At 41.3% G+C, this 20,218-nt stretch overlaps 1 protein-coding gene across 13 annotated transcripts in view; it reads left to right on the top strand.

The window, feature by feature from the left end:
* Gadl1 (glutamate decarboxylase like 1) overlaps window positions 1-20,218 on the top strand; it is a 494,905-nt gene that overhangs the window by 316,743 nt on the left and 157,944 nt on the right. For 7 of the 13 annotated variants that reach the window (XM_078038250.1, XM_078038249.1, XM_078038239.1 and 4 more), the window contains one exon: window positions 4,919-4,979. The exons of 3 other annotated variants lie outside the window; for them this stretch is intronic. In XM_078038250.1, coding sequence (XP_077894376.1) covers window positions 4,919-4,979 — 61 coding nt within the window. Of the gene's footprint in view, window positions 1-4,918; window positions 5,051-13,733; window positions 14,158-20,218 lie in introns of those variants that run through there. 3 more of the 13 variants (XM_078038245.1, XM_078038247.1, XM_078038241.1) reach the window with 2 other exon arrangements.

Genomic DNA, 20,218 nt, shown 5'->3' on the forward strand with positions numbered 1-20,218 from the left:
GACAGCCCTTTCTTTTTGTTAAAGGCCTACTCTTCTTAGAAGCAGAGGGTCACTACCTGGCAAAGTCACATTAACTTCACACAACTCTTGTTTCAGCACAGACCACACTTCCCATTGCATGCCAAACTTCTATTGTAGCAGCATCTAAAACACATTATCTCTCTGGCCTATTCACCTTACTTGGTCCCTCCCCTGGCCCCACCATACCCAGGAATCATATTTCCCTTGAAAGCAGTTAACTTTTTTAAAAAATATTTTTTAAGTTGTTAATGGACCTTTATTTTATTTGTTTATTTATATGTGATGCTGGGAATTGAACCTAGTGCCTCACATGTATAAGGCAGGTGCTCTACTGCTGAGCTACAACTCCAGCCCTCAGTTAACTTTTTTTTACTCAGTTCATAGCACAGTGCTTGGCACACTGTACAATCGCAATAGATGTTTGTAAACTCACAGATCAATGAATGAATGAATAGATCAGTAGAAGAATGAATGAATGGGTGGAATTTAAAATCTGCTGTTTGTATTTGCATGTTTGAGGGCTGGCATTAGGGGCAGACTCTTATTCTTGGAGACTGAATGAAGAATGTTAGAGTTGTTCATTTGTCTATCAGGCACTTGTCCTGCCTTCAAAGGAAAAAGAGGTGGGGAGAGTACTGGTCAAATTCCTTATTCCCACCAAGGTGAATTATAACAGGTATAGTAGGCTGAATAATGATCCCAAAGATGTTCTTATCCTGATCTTTGGGGACATGTGAATGTTTCCTTCCACTGCAAAAGGACATTACAGATGTGATTATATTAGAAACTTCCAGATGGAGAAATTCTCGTGGATCCTCTGGTCCCTAATTGTAGTCACAGTTCCCTTATGAGAGGGAGACAGTGAGAGATTTGACTGTAGAAGAGAAGGAGGAGGCAAGCTGAGGACTAGTTGAAATGCTGACTCGCTGGCTTTGCAGCTGGAGGAAGGGCCTGGCCAGGGAATGCAGGAATGAAACTCTAGCAGCTGGACAAGGCAGCTAAAGAATTCCCCATCTAGATCCCCCAGAGGGAGCACAGCCCTGCCAGCAATCTGATTTTGGCCCAGTGAAACAGATTTTAGATTTCTGACCTCCAGAATCCTGAAAGAACAGATCTGTGCTGCTTTACGTCGCCAAGTGTGAGGTAATTTTTATAGCAGCTCGAGGAAATGAGTACAGGCTGGGGCCATGATAATTTTGTGACTTCTCAAAACCTTGGGTAGGGTGGCAGTTTCTTTAGTCTAGAGAGGTATTTGGGGGCAGCTAAGCACCTACCAAAGAGAAGCATTAGCAGAAAGTGAAAGTTGCTCCTATAAGGGGGTACAAGTCCCTGTGATTAGTAGCAAACAGCAGTGTTCCTCTAATAAAAGGGTTCGTTAGTGCTTCACAGAGGCACTGTGTTCTGTGCTCTTCAGTGTATTGTCTCATGTATTATTTACAACAGACCCACTGGGGTTAAAAAAAAATAACTTCCAATGAAGATATGCAAATACAAGTCACACAACAAGTTGTAAGTTCTAGTGGAATATTTGGGGGAAGAAAGGCTTTTGTTCAAAACCAACCCACCACAGTCTCTTCTAGATGTGGAATATGAGACTTCAAGATATGGCTTGAGGGCTGGGGTGGTGGCTCAGTGGTGGAGTGCTTGCCTAGCATGAGTGAGGCACTGGGTTCGATTCTCAGCACCACATATAAATAAGTTAATTAATTAATTAAAGGTCTGTCCATGTCTAAAACAAATTTAAAAAAATATATGGCTTAAAAAAATGTAGCAGGACCAAGAGATGGTTGAATTGCTCTGCTGAAGAACCAAAAGAAACTTGGGAATAAAGAGGTGTTGCAGGAATGGGGAAGCAGTAGATTGTCAGAAAAGGTGGCCAGAGAGACATCCCCAGTGCTTTGGAATGAAAGAATTCACTTCCTTCCCCTTTCATTTCATACTTGAGTATGTTGCATGACAAGTTGGGGGACAAATCAAAGGAAACCTATGGGAGGGAAAAGTCACAGAAAGTGAGGAGAAAGAACAGAGACCACCGGAGTAAGAGAGCAGGTGACCTCCTTCTGGATAGGCGATACACAATTGGAAAGTATTTTTTTGTACTTTTCCAAGGACAGATGGCCATGGATGAGGTCTAGGCCATGCAGAATCTCTTTACAAAAGAATTTCATATGTGAGATGTGTCTGAGAAGACCCACTGCAAGCTCTGTGCCAAGCATAAGCTCTCCCTTGCTCCCTTATTCAGTAAAGCCCACAGGGTTGCAAGTGAGGCCAAGGGGCACAAAAAGTTCTAATTTACCATTGCTTTTCAAAAAATATTAATCATGCTGTCTTTAATCCAATATATTAAAAACTTGGATCTTCAGCATGCAGTGACGATCCAAGACACTAATAATGACATCTTTTACACTGTCTCACAGTAACTTTCTAAAATGAAGTATGCATTCTACATTTTGGGTGCATCTTGGATTAGACCAGTCTCATTACAGCTACTCAGTAGGCACAGTTGCCTGTGGCTACACAGTGGACAAGCAGCTCTGCTCTTTCACAATAAGTTCATCCTCCTCTTCTACACAGACCTTCTCTTTGCCGAAATTACATTTAAGAACTCAAATGCCTGAACTCCAAGGTTGGGGTGCAGGGGAAGATATGTCATACTCTCTTGTCCCAGGGCAGTTTTTGAAGCTCGTGCAACTGGTGATTTTTTTTCCCTATTATTTGAAGGTAGTGGTAGACAAAAGTTCATAGAGACGTATAATATTATTTTTTAAAACTTCACCACTCAGCAACGTTAAATATTTTGATGAACATACTACTTAATCTACTGGTTACAACTGACTGAGCATATAATGGTTGGATGAAATCTAATAATTTACCAATAAGGACATGGCTCAGAAAACTTTGGAGAGTCTATTTTTATATACGTAGCAAGCAATGAATATTTTAAGTAGATATGTTTAGCATTCAAGGTCCTGGCAGGAAACCAATGTCACCGTAAAGTCAGAACAATGGAGGGATTAATAAAGGAGTTGTTCTCAAAGTGCAGGGAAACCACTGAGGGAGGGTGCAGCATCCTCGAACACTGGCGACAATGGGGATGATCCCTTGGTCATCTCTACCTGCCTGAAGGGCAAAGACAGGGGTCTAGTTGCTGGAACTCAGAGGGCTTCCTGGCAGGAGCAGGGCTAAGGGGTCACAGCCAGGCTGCAGAGAAGCAAAGTGCCATCCAACTTCCCTTTTTTCTCTGAACTTCCGCCAGTATTCATCCTTTGGCTGAATCAGGCTGGACACCAGAGGGCAGGGAAGCCCAATGGGATGGTCATACAGGCCAGCTTGGGAACCTCATACAAGTAGAGAAGAAGGGAGGGAGACTCTGAGAGGACCGGTGGAAAATATCCCGTACAGTAAGATGGGGTGACCCTTGGTGACAAATGGAATGGTGCTTCCTATGGATGATGCCATGTGACTACTGTTCTAAGTAGAAATTTTTCAGGAGCATAATCTTGAACTTTTTATTTACTTCCCCTTAAACACATACAAAATTGAGGGTTTCCATGAATGTGTATTACTGGTAACCGAGAGAAAGAGAGAGAGAGAGAGAGAGAGAGAGAGAGAGAGAGAGAGAGAGAGAGAGAGAGTCAGTCAGCAGGGACTTCCCTGGAGGGGGGAGTCCCCTCTCCCCTGGGTGCCGTGGGGAGCTCACCCCCCACACACGAGAGAGAGAGAGAGAGAGAGAGAGAGAGAGAGAGAGAGAGAGAGAGAGAGAGAGGGAAAGAAGAGAGATTTGACACCCAGGTGAGAGGGAGAGAGGGAAAGAGAGAGATAGAGAGGGAGAGAGAGAGAGAGAGAGAGAGAGAGAGAGAGAGAGAGAGAGAGAGAGAGAGAGAGAGAGAGAGAGAGAGAGAGAGAGAGAGAGAGAGAGAGAGAGAGAGCAAAAAGAACAACCCAAAGCTTCAAATTTGCACTACAAAGCTTAATGAAGAAAGTGTTCCGAGATTTCTAATGCATTGCAGAATTGGCCTCCTTACTTCATTTCCTCAGCAGGTTAGCTCTAGTCCTCCTCAGGTGGTAAATTCCCCAGGGCAGGCTCTTTTGGGCAGAAAGATGCTAAAGAACATCCAACCACTCTCTTTTCTTTTCTTTCTTTTTTTTCCCCTGGTGCTTGGGATTGAAATGAGCTGTACTTTACTATTGCCAAGACTCGTTTTAAAAATGTTTTATTGTGAGACAGGGTCTCCCCAAGTTGCCCAGGCTGGCCTCAAACTTGTGATTTTTCCACTCATCCTCCCCAATCACTGGAAATTCAGACCTGCACCACTGTGCCTGGCGACATCCACAGTCACTTGCATGGTTTACAGCAAGGGTCACAAATGAAAACACATAGAATCTACACACTTCACAGAATCTTAACATTGGAATGGATGAAGACTTATTAAATGCCAGGCACTGTTTTAAATAAATCAACCCCTCTGCTTATGGCAGCTCCATGAGAGAGGAATAATTATTCCCCTCACTTTTCAGGTAAGAATACTGAAGCACAGAGTATTGAATACAGAGAACATGTTTGTCTCCAGCTCATTGTAATCATGTGGTAATAATAGAATGACCCTGTATTTTTTTAAGAACTTGAAAAATTTTAACGTGAATTTTTCCCATTAAGGGAAAAAAATTGGCAACTCTTTAGAAATTTTAAAAACATTATGCAGGCCTAAAAGGATACCTCTTTGGTCCAGTTATAGCTTCAGAGATCCCACTTGCAACTGCAGATCAATGGTTCTACAAGCCTTTTAATCAGCTAAGCTCGAATGTTTTTAGTAATAAAAAGAAAAATTGAGAAGAATCTGCTCTGGAGTGGGGGAGTGGACAGAATTTGACCATGTTGTCCCCTGCCTTTTTTCAGCCTGAGACTCCAGGACATGGAGAACCTGTGCCTCAACTTGAGCCAAAAGCAAGAGTTCACAGTAAGTCAATTCAAAGTTGCCCAGTGGGGAAAAGAAAAGCAAGAGGGACTCATCTGCATTGCACATTGCAGGTCAGACACCTGGCTTTTCTTTGCAATTACCCTTCTTCATGTAGAGTTGCCAGGAGGAAACTAATTTCACCTCCAAACATCTTTTCCATTACTTTTATTTATGTAAAGAACCACCCTTTGGTGCCAAGTACTCAAGTTGAAATTGTAGAACCTCGACCCCGTTGGAAGAAAATATTTGGTTTGTCGAGCTCATTTTAAGTTCTGATGTTCTTGTTTTTTTGTAATGTCAGGTTTAAAACCAGCACACATGGTACTGACTCTGCTATAAATACACCAGAAAAAACTGTTGCACATCTCTGAAAGTTAGTTCCTACACCACACACACACACACACACACACACACACACACACACACACACACACACAAAGACGTGTCTCTTTTCAACTTGCTCCCTCCCCATCTCAAATAAACAGTAGGAGCAATTAAGGCAGACAAATGAGGAATTGGGGTGAAAGTACTTTCAGAGTCAAATTTTAAGAGCAAACATTGTTTTAAAATTCTACATTAGTTCCAGCTGGCAGCCCATTCTTTCTTCACTGTGAATTTTCCTCAAGAAGCATCAGAGCTATCTTAATCAGACAGCATGGAAGTGGAGCTGGGAAGAAGGGCACAGTCACCCTGGAGGTTTAAACCTAAAGAACATTGGTTCTGAAAGTGTGGTCCAGTGCTCATCCACACCAAAATTACCTTTCCAGAGAATGGGCTTGTGTAAAATGCAGAATTTGGGGCCCTACCTCAGACCAACTCCATCAGAATCTCTGGGTTTTCAGCAATGGAATTGGAATTTTAGTACATTTCTCCAAGTAATTTGTGAGCATTCTATAAATTGAGAACCATTATGGAAAAGGGTGTGGAATAAAAACAATGTGTCCACACGAATTGTGCATTTACTGTATACTAGGAACTCTTAAAAGTTCCCTCCCTGGGCTGGTTTATTCACCACTCACCCTTGGAGGTAGGCAATATCACCTCCATTTTTTTTTTTTTTTTCAGAACAGGGAAATGAGGCATAGAGAAATTTAATGAATTTCCCAAGCTCATAGACCTGGTTAGTGGGCAGAGATGAGAATTGAACTCAGGGAACGTAGATTGAGAAGTCAGTCTCCTCACGCTTTCTCCACAGCCTTCTCACATGGCAGCCTTCTGGTTCAAGCCTGGTTAGAAGTGCAGGTCCTGGAATTGACCTCCTAGATATAATTATTTTATGGGTCCTGGGGAGGCACTGAAGCCTGCTGAGCTTAGTCGGCATCAGAGGGAGGGCTCTTGTGCTCTACATGTCCACGCCTTGAGAAGTGCTAGGTTTCCCTCAGGACAGCTCTTCAGGTCAACCTCCCTCCTATCACCCTTCTCAAAGCCGGGCTATGGTCTTTTTCTCATTCCCAGGCAAAAAAAGCAGCTTTACTTAGAACAGCATCTGGAATTTTCGGCCTCTCTCTTTTCCCCAGGCTCTTCCCTCTCCCTACAAATATGTTCAAGACTTCTCCAGTCTAAAAACTAACACAAAGCTGAAATGCCACAACTGTGGCCTGACTCTTGCCTTAACTTACGCATTGCGACTCTTATAATCAACAGTCCACCTTTGCCATCTGTGCTCTCACAGACCCTGGGTTCACTTCTCACCAGCCCTCTAATATTCTAACTTCTGGTCACCACCATCTCCATGTGGCTTTAGCCAAGGTCATCAGTGGCCTCTTAATTAGAGAATCTCGTGTATGTTTTCCTTGGAGGAACAGATCAGGGTTTTGGGAACTTCCACTCTCCATTGGCTTCTGTTGCTCTGGTCTTTTCTATTTCTCCAGTTGTCCCCCCACCCACCACCTTTTCCTGGATCCTCCTCTGTTAGTCCCTTAAATGCACAGGTTCCCTAAGGTTTTATCCTGGGTCTCCCTGTTCTCCTTCTGGCAACTTTAGCCTTTCTCATGGCTTCATCAATCATTTATGAAATCTCTTGCTCTTTGGAACCTCAGTAACTCACGTTGGATAAATCTTTTGGAAGTTCCCACAGTTGTTTCAAACTTGCCTTAAACAACTCATTATCAGTGTCTCTCCCCAAACATGCTTTTTGCTGTTTATTTTTCAATTTCTGTTGACAGTTTCATTATGTACCCAGTCTCCCCAAATCAGAGAGCTGCTCAGCTCCTCTGTCTTATCTCCCCCGCGTTTACTGTAAATTGAAAATGCCTCCCTAGAGTCACACTATTGTCATAGCCCTTGTTCAGGTTTGCAAACAGCCTCAGATCTGGTTGTCTGGCCAGACTACAGTGGCTCACCCCTGTCATCCCAGTGGTTTGGGAGGCTGCAGCAGGAGGATTACAAGTTCAAAGCCAGCCTTAGCAACTCAGTGAGGCCTTAGGCAACTCAGTGAGGCCTGTCTCAAAATGAAAAATAAAATGGCCTAGGGATGTGCCTCAGTGGTGAATTATTCCTGGGTTCAATCCTTGGTACAAAAAAAAAAAAAAAAAAAAAAAAAAAAGGAAAAGAAAAGGAAAAAAAAATGGTCTAACCCCAGTTCTTGCCTATTCTCTTTCATTTGCCACCAGATTTTTTTTTGCCCCCAAAGAAACAAAGCTGATAATATTGTTGAGTTTGCAGTGAACTTACAAGCTCAAATCTCATTACTTTGACTATAAGATACAACTTGATCCCAAACCCTCTCAAGTCCCAGGCACTCTGTTCACTTGCTCCCTTTTCTTGCCACACTACACTGCGGCTGGTGCCTGTGTACTTCCAGCCTTCTCTACTTGCACAAGAGATTTCATCTGTTATCATTCTTAACTTTTAACTTGTCTTCACATAGTCAGCCTCAGCCTCACCTACTCTTCTGAGCAATGCCACCTCCTCCCGAAAGCCCTGATTTCTCCAAGCAGACCACTGTGTTCCCCATGCTTTGTCTGCTTCTGGGTTCAGCTCACCCTCTGAACTGGCACACACCCAACATGTCTTCATATTCTCTCTCTCTCTCTCTCTCTCTCTCTCTCTCTCTCTCTCTCTCTCTCTCTCTCTCTCTTAAATATTTTTAGTTGTAGATGGACACAATACCTTTATTCTATTTGTTTATTTATATATGGTGCTGAGCATCCAACCCAGGGCCTCACATGTGCAAGGAAAGTGCTCTACCACTGAGCCTCAACCCCAGTCCCTTAATTCTCTTTTTACACCACTGTCTCCATCCCCAGCTCAGAGCATCACAAGGACAGAAAGACTCATGTCTGATCTGTCTTTGGGACCTTGCCACCTGCACATGGTGCCTCTTCACTGAATGATTCTCTCACTGACAACGAGTGTTTCCTGGATTTCACTGTCACTTACTTTCCTAAGGTCTGTTAAGTTTGGTTTGAGTGTCTCTGAGGTTGGTTAGGTATTCTCTGGCAGTGGGATTTAGGGGCCCCTTGAGAATTGTAAGACCAAATGATTAGTGATGGGAGAGGGTCCTATCCACTAGCTAATGAGTGAGGAGTTGGATGGGGGTGGTCATTGCTGCCCAGGAAGACCATTTCCCTGGCTCAACTTCTAATGGACAACCAGAATGATCTAGTGTCTGATCATTTTGTAGATAATCTATAGAGCCCACCTCCCTCCAAAGGTCAAGAGACTCAAATGTTAGTTACTAGAAGCATTTGAGTCTCTGAGCTGCCCTCCCATGGGCCTGTAGTGTCTGTGGCCCCACCTTGCTCTACCCTTGAAGGTCAAATCCTTGGTCCTCTCTGTTTCTCCAACTCTGTAGGCTTAGCCTAGGGTCTGCCAACTCATGATCCTGAATGGGTCAGGAGGTGGGTGTACAGGGTACTGTTGGAGAGAGCTGAGGACAGTGGCTACTTTTTAGTTTTATTCAATGGATGCATTCATAGAAGCTGGGCCTAGTGTCACCAGAAGATTCTGATTCTTAAAGAGTGTCTGGGAATGGGGATTTTTAGGAGAAATAGATTAGCAATTGAATATTTGAAGGTAAATGTGGGAGCTCAATAAAACCTGTCTGTAGATAAAATTCAACCTGTGACTAGCCAGTTTGTAACATCTGACATAGGCTTTTCTGTCATTAAAAAAAAAAAAAAGTCTTTTAGGATTTGCCTCCAGGATGGCCTACACTTTACCTAGCAAATTTTCATCTCTTCTAAGAATCAAAGAACTCTCACACCATAATGGAGTATCTAGTTCAGGCTTCACCTATCTTTACAGCAGTGATGACAATGTTTAAGATTTTCTCTCGTGGGCTATACAAGGAGAAACATAAAAAGCAGGTAACTTCTCCAAAATTCACCTTGTAATGTTGGGTCATTATAGCAGAGGGATTATGGATACAGCTCAATGTTGGATCCCCTCTCCTAAGGACAACTTCTCTATTTCAGTAGTGACCTATATCAACGTTTCAAGCTGTATGTGGGGAAGGGATTGCTCATTTCAATCTGAGTAGTAGTAAGTATAATAATAATAAATTACTAAAAAAGTGAAATAAAGAGACACACAAAACACAAGCCCAATTTAATTTTCGCACTATTGGTGTCAACAGGCTAAAAATTACTCTGTCATAATGCTATAAAGCAGTGGCTCTTAACTGGAATTGTTTTGTCTTGGGGGGCCTTTAGCAATAAATGGAGATTTTGTTGTTGTTATTGTCAACTAGAAAGAATTTGGGTTGTCAAAACTAGCTCTTCCATGCTTTCTTCTGTTCTTTCCTTTCTGGTTTTACTCTCCCCAACATTTTTTAAATTATCAATACAAATGTGAACTCATATTAATTGTACAAATAAATGGGTTTCACTGTGACTTTCCACACATGCATATCCAGTGTTTGAATCCTTTCCACCTTCCTTGATACCCGGTGTTACCTCTCTTCCCGCCCTTTGGTCCCCTTCCCTTTCCCTAAAAGTTCCTCTTCTACCTTAGAGTTATCTTTTGTTTTGTTTTGTTTCCACATAATGAGAGCAAATAAGCACTACTTGTCTTTCAGAGTCTGGTTTATTTTACTTAACATTATGTCCTCCAGTTCCTACCATTTTCCTGAAATGACATGGTTTCTTTCTTCTTTATAACTAAATGATACTTCATAATGTATATAAGCCACATTTTCTTTATCCATCTGTCTGTTGAGGGTACCTAGGTTGATTCCATAACAAGACTATTACGAATAACTCCACAATAAACATGGGTATACAGGTGTCTCTTTTCTAAATGATTTCATTTCCTTTGGGTATACACTCAGAAGTGGTATAGCTGCATCATATTACATTTCTATTTAAAATTTTTTTTTGTTTTTGATTTTTAGGTGGGGTACTGGGGATTGAACTCATGGGCACCTGACCATTTAGCCCTATTTTGTATTTTATTTAGAGCTAGGGTCTCACTGAGTTGTTTAGCACCTCACTTTGGCTGAGGCTGGCTTTGAATTCTCTATCCTCCTGCCTCAGCCTCCCAAGCTGCTGGGATTACAGGCCTGTGCCACTGCACTCAGCTATATTTTTAGGGTTTTGAGGAACCACCATTACTGTTTTCCATAGTGCCTGTACTAGTTTACATTCCCACCAACAATGTATAGGGTTCCCTTTTCTCCATAGTCATACCAGCATTTGTTATTGATTTTTATAATACTCATTCTGATTGGGGTGAGATGGAATCTCAAGGTAGTTTTGATGTGCATTTCCCTGATACCTTGCCATCTTTAACCTGAATTATTACAATGGCTGGTCTCCTCTTCTGGGTCTTACCCTCCCCACCCCCCTGCCTTCCAGTCATTTTCCATAGTACCACCATCTTTCTCTTGAGTAGGTCTTCAATACCTATAGGAGAAAGTCTAAGCTCTAAGCATGGTCTTGAAGTCCTTGAGGGCCTAGGCACTGATCCCTGGACCACCCTCATCTCTGGATATCCATCTCCTCACTTAACCCTCTCTAGGAAACAGCACCCTAGATATCATAATTTTGTCCATATCAACACTTTGCCTCTGTCTGGGAAACCAGTATTGTACCTCATTTTCCCAATCTCATTAACAGACCAAATTATTTTTTAATTTTTCAAACACTGGCCCAATTATTACTTTTTTATGCTAATTCCCAATAGTAAATGTTCTATAGGCACTGTGCTAAATATTTGTTTCATCTGTTCTCTACAGGAAACCCACAAGTTAGGTATAATTTTTATTTTCCACTTAGGATTAAGGAAGTCAGATTCAGTGTAATTTTGGTAATTTTCCAATGGGATTCAAATCCAGCCTGAGTCCAAAGCTTTCTTCCCACCTAACCTCTTCACATTCCTCTTCTCGGGGGAAGCTTCTCTATTGCCACATTTCCCAGGTGGAGAATACTTGAACATGGCGTTCATCAGACCTCAAAGACTGGATTCTTAATCACTGCTTTTTGTTGCCTATATGCTGAGCATGCCAATATAATTTTCAGACTCATACAATCTTCGTGCCTTCTTGATCAGTATGAATAGTAGAAATATTCTCATGGGAATGCAAGCTCATGATCTTCTTTCATCTCTTTCACTTACTGTCCAGTAAATGCACATTTCTTAATTTCAAGTAAATTACTCCAGTGGTCAATTCTGCATGGAGAAACACTTTTTCCTTCTCTACTTGAAAAATTCTAATCCCTTAGAGCATTATTAGAGAAATCTGTTACTGGGATGAAATAAGTTTCCAGAAAAAGTGTGTGTAATATAGTAGGTGATCAACCAATGTTGAATTAATTTATGAATTAACCAATGCTGCTCTCCCTGAAGTCTGGCCTGGCTCTTCCTTAAGGGTCATTTGTGTGTCTTATCTTTTTACGGAAAGTAGGATCTCCTTGGTGGAGAATTGTGACTGCCTGGTGTAATCTGGTTTACTATAACACCAACTGGCCACTTTTGTGGTCCAAAGAACACATTTTTCTTTGAAAGGTTTGGTGAGAATGTCTTACCAAAAAGATTGAGGAAAGAGTGTTTGCTAATGGGTGCAGTGTGGTATAGAGAGAGGGCACAGGTTTCATAAATATAGAGTCCATTCAGATCATGGTCCTGAAATTCTTCACATCTGTGTTCTTCAGCAAGTGACTTTGGAGCTTCAGTTTGCCCATCTGTAAAATGTGGACAGTAGTAATTCCTGTTCTTACAAGGATTATAAGAGGGAATATATGAAAAGCACTTGGCAGAGTTCCTAGATCACAGTATGTGTTGTCAGCTCTTATTCATGAAATTTCCTAAATATTTCACACTGTCTACTTTAAGTTAGAAGCATTTTTAAAAAATTCCCTGTGTAGAATTAGCCAGTTTCTCTCTAAGGCTCAAGACCCCCATATCTTTCACAGAACATAAAACATCTGAGGAAGGTAAGCTGGTCCTAAGCCTGTCCCTTTTAACTCTGAGGATGGAATTGTTCTTCTAATCCTTAGTGCCTGGCACAGGGAGAGAATGCAGTCACTGAAGAATCAATGCAAGAAAGAATACAATATGATGCTTTTTAAAAAACAGGAATAAATTAGTTAGTTGAGATAAGTCAGTAAGAGGGGAACTCACAGGGCAGGTTCAGTTGTCTAAGGAAATTTGAATGGCATATTCTCTGCTTGGCAGGGAGTTGGGAAGTGGCGGAGAGGAAAGCCCTTGTCCATGTTTGTAAATGGACTTTTCTATAATCAACTGTAGCCCTGGCAAGCTCTGTTTTGTTTCACATGGTGAAGTATGTAAACTAAGAGCAGCTGACATTGGTCACTATTCTAATCTGGAGTGAAGAGTGTTCACGTATTGTAATGCTAAAAGAAAAAATTGAAAACATTCCAGAGTGTACCCCTTCTCAGTATTTGTAATAGAGTGGTGAAAGGTTAACTCCTGCAATTTTTAATTATGCTCCTTTTTATTAGATTTCCATACTTTATTCAGTGTAACTTGATACAAAAGAGTAGATGAGAGGATGATCTCAAATTTATAGCGCCTTTCTAAAATTTAACTTCAATCATTCTTAAGGAAACTATATATTAGAAATAATAAAAAATTATTTGGGAGAAAAACTATGCACTCTCTTTGATGTTGTGGACTTTACACTTGCCAGAGTAAGTGATTAATTCACCATCAAAAAATAATACTAGGCTTTGTCAAAAGTAAAACAGGATTTTTTTTTTAATTCAGGGATCTAGATTACAAATGCTGTTCCATAATGGACTTGTCATAAATGTGCTTTGAAATGGCATTAATCGATCCTATCATCTCAATCGTCTCAGTCAAAAGCCCCTAAGGGAATTTAAATATAATATCTGTTGGAGGAATGACTAAGTAGGGCTCACCGATCAAACTTAAATTTACAAAAGGAACATGACTGAAACTAAACTTCTGGGGGCTTGCAAGTGCAAATACAGTGTTGGGAAAATTTTAATCCTTAGAGAAGGAAAACATTGAGCCATTCTAATTTATCACCTCCTTTGGCTCTTTACAGTCCAGTAATAACATGCCCACCCCTTTTCCTTCTCCAAACTTAGAATTTTGCAAAGGCAAAAGGCTGAAATAGGATCAGGAAAGGGATTCAGTTGCAGAACTTTTAAATGTCAGGACAGTACTGAATGGGGGTAGCAGATCCTATTCACTGCAGCTCCCCTAAAATAGGTCTCCTGAGCTGGTGGCCTGGAGCAGGCATCATCATATTTAGCTTGGGGCTTCTCAGGCCAGATCAGACCCTGCAAGGTGGTTATTCCTAAAAGCTAGATTCTGGGACAGTCACCAGGCCAAGGCTCAATCTCTTGCCCTTCCCAGTTCCTACCCTAGAAGAGCTGGTAGAGGTGCTCTCGTTCCACTCAAAACTTATCCACACCCTTGCAGACTGTTGCCCCCTCCTTCCCGGCAAGGACTGTGGGATCCTGGCTCTGCATCAAGCTGGTGGCACAGCCTCGGCGCTCCAAGTATTAATAGAGAGTCGCTGGCTCTGGAGGCTCGGATGGCAAAGTGAAAGCAGCGCCAAGCGCTCCTGTCCTGGTCCCTCCCCGGCCCTGGCCTGCGCCTCGACTGCCCGGTGCACCTGCGCGTCCCGGAGGAGGCGCTGCCTCAGCAACCGCAGCCGCCGCCCAGACTAAGCGAGCAGCAGCGGGGAGTGCCGGACCCGGAGCCGCGATGAGCTGCGACTGGGACAGCCGGGGCCGGGTGGACGGTAACGACGTTTTAGGCGTTTTTGTCCTTAACCGCCCCAATTTCTGGGTTTTCATTTCCCCGGTGCTTGTTGACCTGGGGACTCAGAGCCCGGTTCTTTCCTTGTAGAACGGCAGGATGGGTGGGAAGTCCCCTATTTTTTGTGCATGTTTGCACCCTCTTCTGGACCTTTTAGAATTATATTTAAAGTCAATGGAGTTAACTTTTGCAAAGCACAGAGAATCGCGCCTGGCGCAGAATGGGGATTGCTAAACGCATATTGAAGTTTCACTGTTTGGCGCGCTGCTGTGGGTATCCTTAACCAGGGTGGGGAAATACTTTCCCTGAAGGAAAGATAATTTTGCTACTACTATGGGACAAGAACAGCCAATCTTCCTACCTCCACCCCACTACTTCGTAAAGGTGTTAAAAGAACCAACTTTGAGTTCATTGAGTGTTGCCCTAATAATGTTGTATTGATTGGAAAACTGTGACCTTAGTTACTTTACTTAAGACATTTTGCAGCATTAGAATGTCTGAAAATGACTCTATAACTTGGGCGTCATTTAGTTCTATTTCTTTAAAATAATGATTACCAAACTTTTTTCAGGGGAAGGCTCTCAGATTGCTTTGAAGTTGTGATGAAATATTTTGAACCCTGCACCCATCAAAATTCACCAATTAATACACATTTGAATCTTTGCTGACAATTTCAGAGAGACCCCCTTTACTTGGTTGTATTCCCCAGGTATTTACCCCTTCTCTGAAAGGTCATTGCGGTTGTTATTTAGGTTTTCTCTCTTAACTAGTTAGTTGTTGACCTTTTAGAAGGAGCACTCTGCCAGGAATAACTCCTCTTTGTATCAGAACCCTCTGGATTGTACTGAGCATGGCTTAATGAAGCCTCTTTGGAGTTAAAACTCCCCCTCGGGCTTCTGCTCAACAGGTACATCAGGTAACTTCACCCAGAGTTCCCTGTGGATCAGTCATTTTCAGAGTTGAGTATTTTGTTCAGTAATTGGCAAGACAAGAATCATAGTACTGAAAGAAACATTCCATTCTTTCTTATTATTGTCCCAAAGTGAGTTCCCAACATAATTGCTCCAATGATACTCTTTAAAAAAAAACAACAACACTTTTTTAAAGTTGCTTTGCTCCTTGAGCGGTGATTCATGCCTGTAATCCCAGGCTGAGGTAGGACGATCACAGTTTGAGGCCAGCATGACATCTTAGCAAGACCCAGTCTCAAAATAAAAAATAAAAACGGATGGAGATGTAGCTCAGTGGTAAAACATCCCTTCGTTCAATACCTAGTACAAAAAAAAAAAAAAAAAAAAAGCTAAGGGAATAAAATGACATTCTTATTGTTGTCACTAGAGAATATAAACAAACAAAACAGCACTTTAAATAGCTGGAACTTTTTGTCACACTATTACTTTTGTTCTTCTGCTGTAGGTCCATACTATGATTTAAGACATTTGACTTTTTGAGAACTGATAAAGATTAAATTGTTGATTTAAAATATAAACTCCCAAAATTATATGGCAGCCTTTTTTATGTGAAGCAAGGATGGGCAGGGCAATTGTGTCTGACCACCTTACCCCAGCTTGTGTTTTGCTTGTTTCAACCTTAATTTCTATTTTAATGCCACATGGTCTTTAGAAATGTGATAGAAATATTTTAAAATAAGTACCCACTCTTCCCAAATCAAGCACGTGTTCTGAAAGAAATTCATTGAATTTTGTTATCAACTCAGCTCGCAGCTACTGTCCCCAGAAGCCACCAGAGGCCCAGATAGTAGCATCTTCTGCAGGCCCACCTGTGTGGGTGGGTGATAGAATTGGTAAGGGTAGCTTCAATGACACAATATGCAAGAAGGCCATACACCGAGGTCAGAGAGGCAAGCAGAGAGAGACAGGGAAACTCTGCACCTTTATTGGTTCCAGGGCTTTATCCAAATCAGCCCCCAAGGGGAGCTGGGGGCCTGATTTGGATAAAGCCCTGGAACCAATAAAGGTGCAGAGTTTCCCTGTCTCTCTCTGCTTGCCTCTCTGACCTCGGTGTATGGCCTTCTTGCATATTGTGTCATTGAAGCTACCCTTACCAATTCTATCAACAAAGTCCCTACACAGGTGGGCCTGCAGAAGATGCTACTACTTGGGCCTCTGGTGGAATTGTGTGGTGACAGATACCTGCTTCTGAGAAAGTTAAACTTATATTTTAAAAATGAATGCTGAGGCAAAAAGTGCTCACTAGACCAGATCTCTCTGTAGTTTAAAGTGACTTCAATAGCTGCAGTAAATGCATAGAGAATTTTGACATTTCACCTTAAATCTAAATTCCTTGGAGCATCAGAAGGCTTTATTCACCTCCTGTCTGTTTATCCTCGAACAAGTGATAAGGTTAAAAAAAAAACATGTTTAATAACACCTAATTGTGCTAAAGCTTACTATGAAATCTTTAAAAAATACTGAATGTATCTGTCAGACTTAGTACATTTTCAAGGATTTATGATGAGATAATGCAAAGAGACATTTGATGAGTATATTAAATGATATGTTTATCTTAAACTCTCTTGTTGACTCAACCTCTATATTATGGAAGTATATCATAGTAATCCAGCTACAGATGAAGAATTCTTAATCCATGCTTCATGCTTGATATAGTTTATGATCTTGCTATAATACATCCAAGAAAAATCTATGCAATTAGTTACATCCAGTTTGAGGTTAATTTTATTAAAAATAAAAAATACTTTGGATCCAATATTTGCCCCTATTTTTTGAAATGATACCACCACCCTCCACATAATTCTGCCTAAATAGATTTGGTTCTTGTTGCAAACTTTTAAAAAGGAAGTAAACTTTCAGTTTTCATGGAAAGGAACAGAAATATTTTCTGTTGAAAGGCTGACTTTCATATGTTGTTATAAAATTGTAGACTGGTATGTTGGAATACAGTTGAATCCATGATATTTAGGAACAAAATTTCTTTATGTAATTCCTCCCACTGCCTCTAGGTCTCTTGCTCTGTGATGTCTTCACTTTTCTGTATTCCTTTTTTCCACCATTTAAATATTTAAGAGAACCCACTGTGGGCAAAACTCATTACCTGGGATGTGAGCCCTGCTTTGCTTTGCTGAGCTAGCTGTTCTCTCTTATCTAACCCTCATTTGCAAGTCAAGGAGAGGGAGACTAAAACTGAGGCTGGGAGAGGATAATGTTCAACCAAGGGGTCTAACTTGAGAATCTACATCTTAGCATCTAACCTCTGGCCCTGATGGGCTGAGGATGTTGAATGTGGAGAGGTGACCTGGAATGGCATTCTCTGCCTGCCTCTACTGATAGGACTGCTAGAAAGGCCCTGAGATGTGACTCTGGGCTCACTGACATGACAGCAGCTTTCTACAATCTTCTCTTAGGATGGGAAGGACATGAAAAGGCTATGAATATTTGAAGGTGTGTGGAAGCAGCTCACTGTCCCTCTTGCCAGGGTAGGGATGTCTGCTCCCCCCCCCCTCCCCGGGGTAGAACCTTCTGGTTGCTAAGAACAAGAAGTGGCTTATCTCTGAGGGAAATGTGTAACACCCCATGGGACTCACTGTGTACCAGCTCTTCTCCCAGGGCAGGATTCTAATTTGTGTTCTTCTCAGATCATGATGGATGGGTCCATTTTCAAGGCAGTGCCCTGGGAGCAGACAGACCCACCTTGATCCATAGGTCTCTTGAGGGTAACTATAGGAAAGGAGAAGGAAGAAAATGCTCTGACTCACAGCCTGGTCAGACTGTGTATCCCTGGATATATGTGATTTAATCTCTGTGAGCTTCAGTTTCTTAATCTGTAAAGTAGGAATAAAGATATCCATTGGTTAGGGTTATTGTGAGGATCAGGAAGAATACACGGAACATATGGCAGGTAGTAAGCTCTCCATAAATAGACTTATTATGTTTAGAAAATTGTTTGTGCAGGTAACTGTAAAGTGGTTGCACCATATGCCTTTGTAAAAAGATAGGCCAGGGTAACAGTCACTTAACTTTGATGCTACTGGGTGCAATCTAATTTTGCCTATTACGCAGGGAGCTCCTCAGATATGTAATTATCTAATCATCATGAACTTTATATGTGGAAGCTGTTATTGAGTTTTTTGTATTTGGGCATTCAGTTTTGGAAAAGACTGAAAACTTGATTTATATATTAAATCAAAGAATGAACTAAGAGTCCAGGTGATCCTTGGAGAAGTGATTTTTTTTTTTCCCAAAAAGCAGTTTGGTCCACAGTGTAGTGGAGTTACCACCATTGATGGCTTCCAGGTTTTTATCCCTGCTCACTGATTTTTCTAGTGTGAGTAATTTGGCAAATTGCCCATATCATAGTTCTTTACAAAATTTTTCTAACTCACTGGGTGCAATGATGTTCACTGTAATCCCAGTGGCTCAGGAAGCTGAGGCAGAAGGATCACAAGTTCAAGACCAGCCTCCTCAGCAACTTAGAGAGACCTTAAGCAATTTAGTGAGACCCTGTCTCTAAATAAACAGATAGATAGATAGATAGATAGATAGATAGATAGATAGATAGATAAAAAGAAAGAACTGGGCTTGGGATGTGGCTCAGTGGTTAAACACCCATGGGTTAAATCCTTGGTATCCCCCCAAAAAAACTTGCTTTTAAATGTCTATATCCTTTTTTCTTGCCTGAATTCTGTGAGGACATGGACCACATCTGTTTATTGCATTCTCAGCATCTAGCAAAACACTGAGCACATAGTAAGTCCATCTATTCAACATATGTTTTTTTCAGTGAACTTGTGCATGAAGTAATGATTCAGAGGGTGATGGGGCAATTTGCATAACAATACATGATTCCTGAAATATTTAGTCCTGTTCACTGTTTGAGTACATATTCACTTTTTCCTTCTTGGAACTATTTTTTTTTAGTGAAAATTGGTAACTATGTACACCTCAAAAAATAGGATATTGTTTGGAACACCTAAATATTTAATAGTTGGATGGTTTAAATAAATTATAGTAGGGCATAAAATACTATATGAATGCATTCCATGTTTTGGAAAATGATTCTATGTTATAAGAATCTAGGTGGATAAATGGCAAAGGATTAATAGAGGTGGTCTGTCTCTGGGTAGAAGGGATTATGGATATTCCTTAAATTCTTTTGCTTACTTATTATTTCTGATTCTTAGGTTATGAGCTTGCCTTGCTTTTATAAGAAAGAAACAGAATAAATACATGCTTGGCATATTGTAGATTATTTATATGGTACCACCTGACGCTGAGTGCTTAGCTCATTTTCTGAATTTACTCTCCTCTTTTTGAGCATTAAGATAGTTCCCACGTCTCAGTGTTCCAAAACAGCATGAGTGATTTAAAAGAGATGAGCTATTGAGAAAAGAACTCCAAGTAGAAAAGTAGAAAATCCACTCAAAGCCAGTGACCAAGGATATTAATTTTGCAACCTGTTGTGTTATGCCAAATGCATTACTCTGCTGCAAACAGTTAAGCTATCTTTTGGTCTCCTGTCTAACTTTTGGCATTTCCTCCTTTGTTACAGAATCACTTTATGACAATCCGTGAGTGCTTAGTTAATTTGTGAGTGTGACCAAATTGTTTGGTGCATGAACTCGGGGTGTTTTCAGGGTGGTCATTGCTGAGTAGCATTTCTTTTTCCAGAGAGTTAGCTCCAGGAGCAAGAACTTTGAGAGTGCCTCCCCTTCTTCCTCCTCCTTTAAACCAGTACTCTGTGGAAACAGATTGTGAATGAGTAACCTTTAATTTGACCTATTTATCTATTTTGTAGAGATCCTCCTATTGCTTCAACATCTTCTTTTGGAGAATTGGATCTTGTGGTCTTCCTAACATCCCATGCTTCTTCACTTTTGACAGAGGAGGACGGAGGACGCGGGTCCCTTTTCCCAGGATCAGCCAACAACATCACTGTTCCATGTGGGGAACTCTTCTTCAGTCTTAAAAGGAGCCCCACCTCATTTTTGAAATTATCTGCACAGACACTTATAGATTCCTCAAGTGCCTCTAGATGCCCCCCCCTTCCTGTTATCTGGCCTAGTATAC

This window comes from Ictidomys tridecemlineatus, chromosome 2 (assembly GCF_052094955.1).
Source record: "Ictidomys tridecemlineatus isolate mIctTri1 chromosome 2, mIctTri1.hap1, whole genome shotgun sequence".
Classification (NCBI taxonomy): Eukaryota; Metazoa; Chordata; class Mammalia; order Rodentia; family Sciuridae; genus Ictidomys; species Ictidomys tridecemlineatus.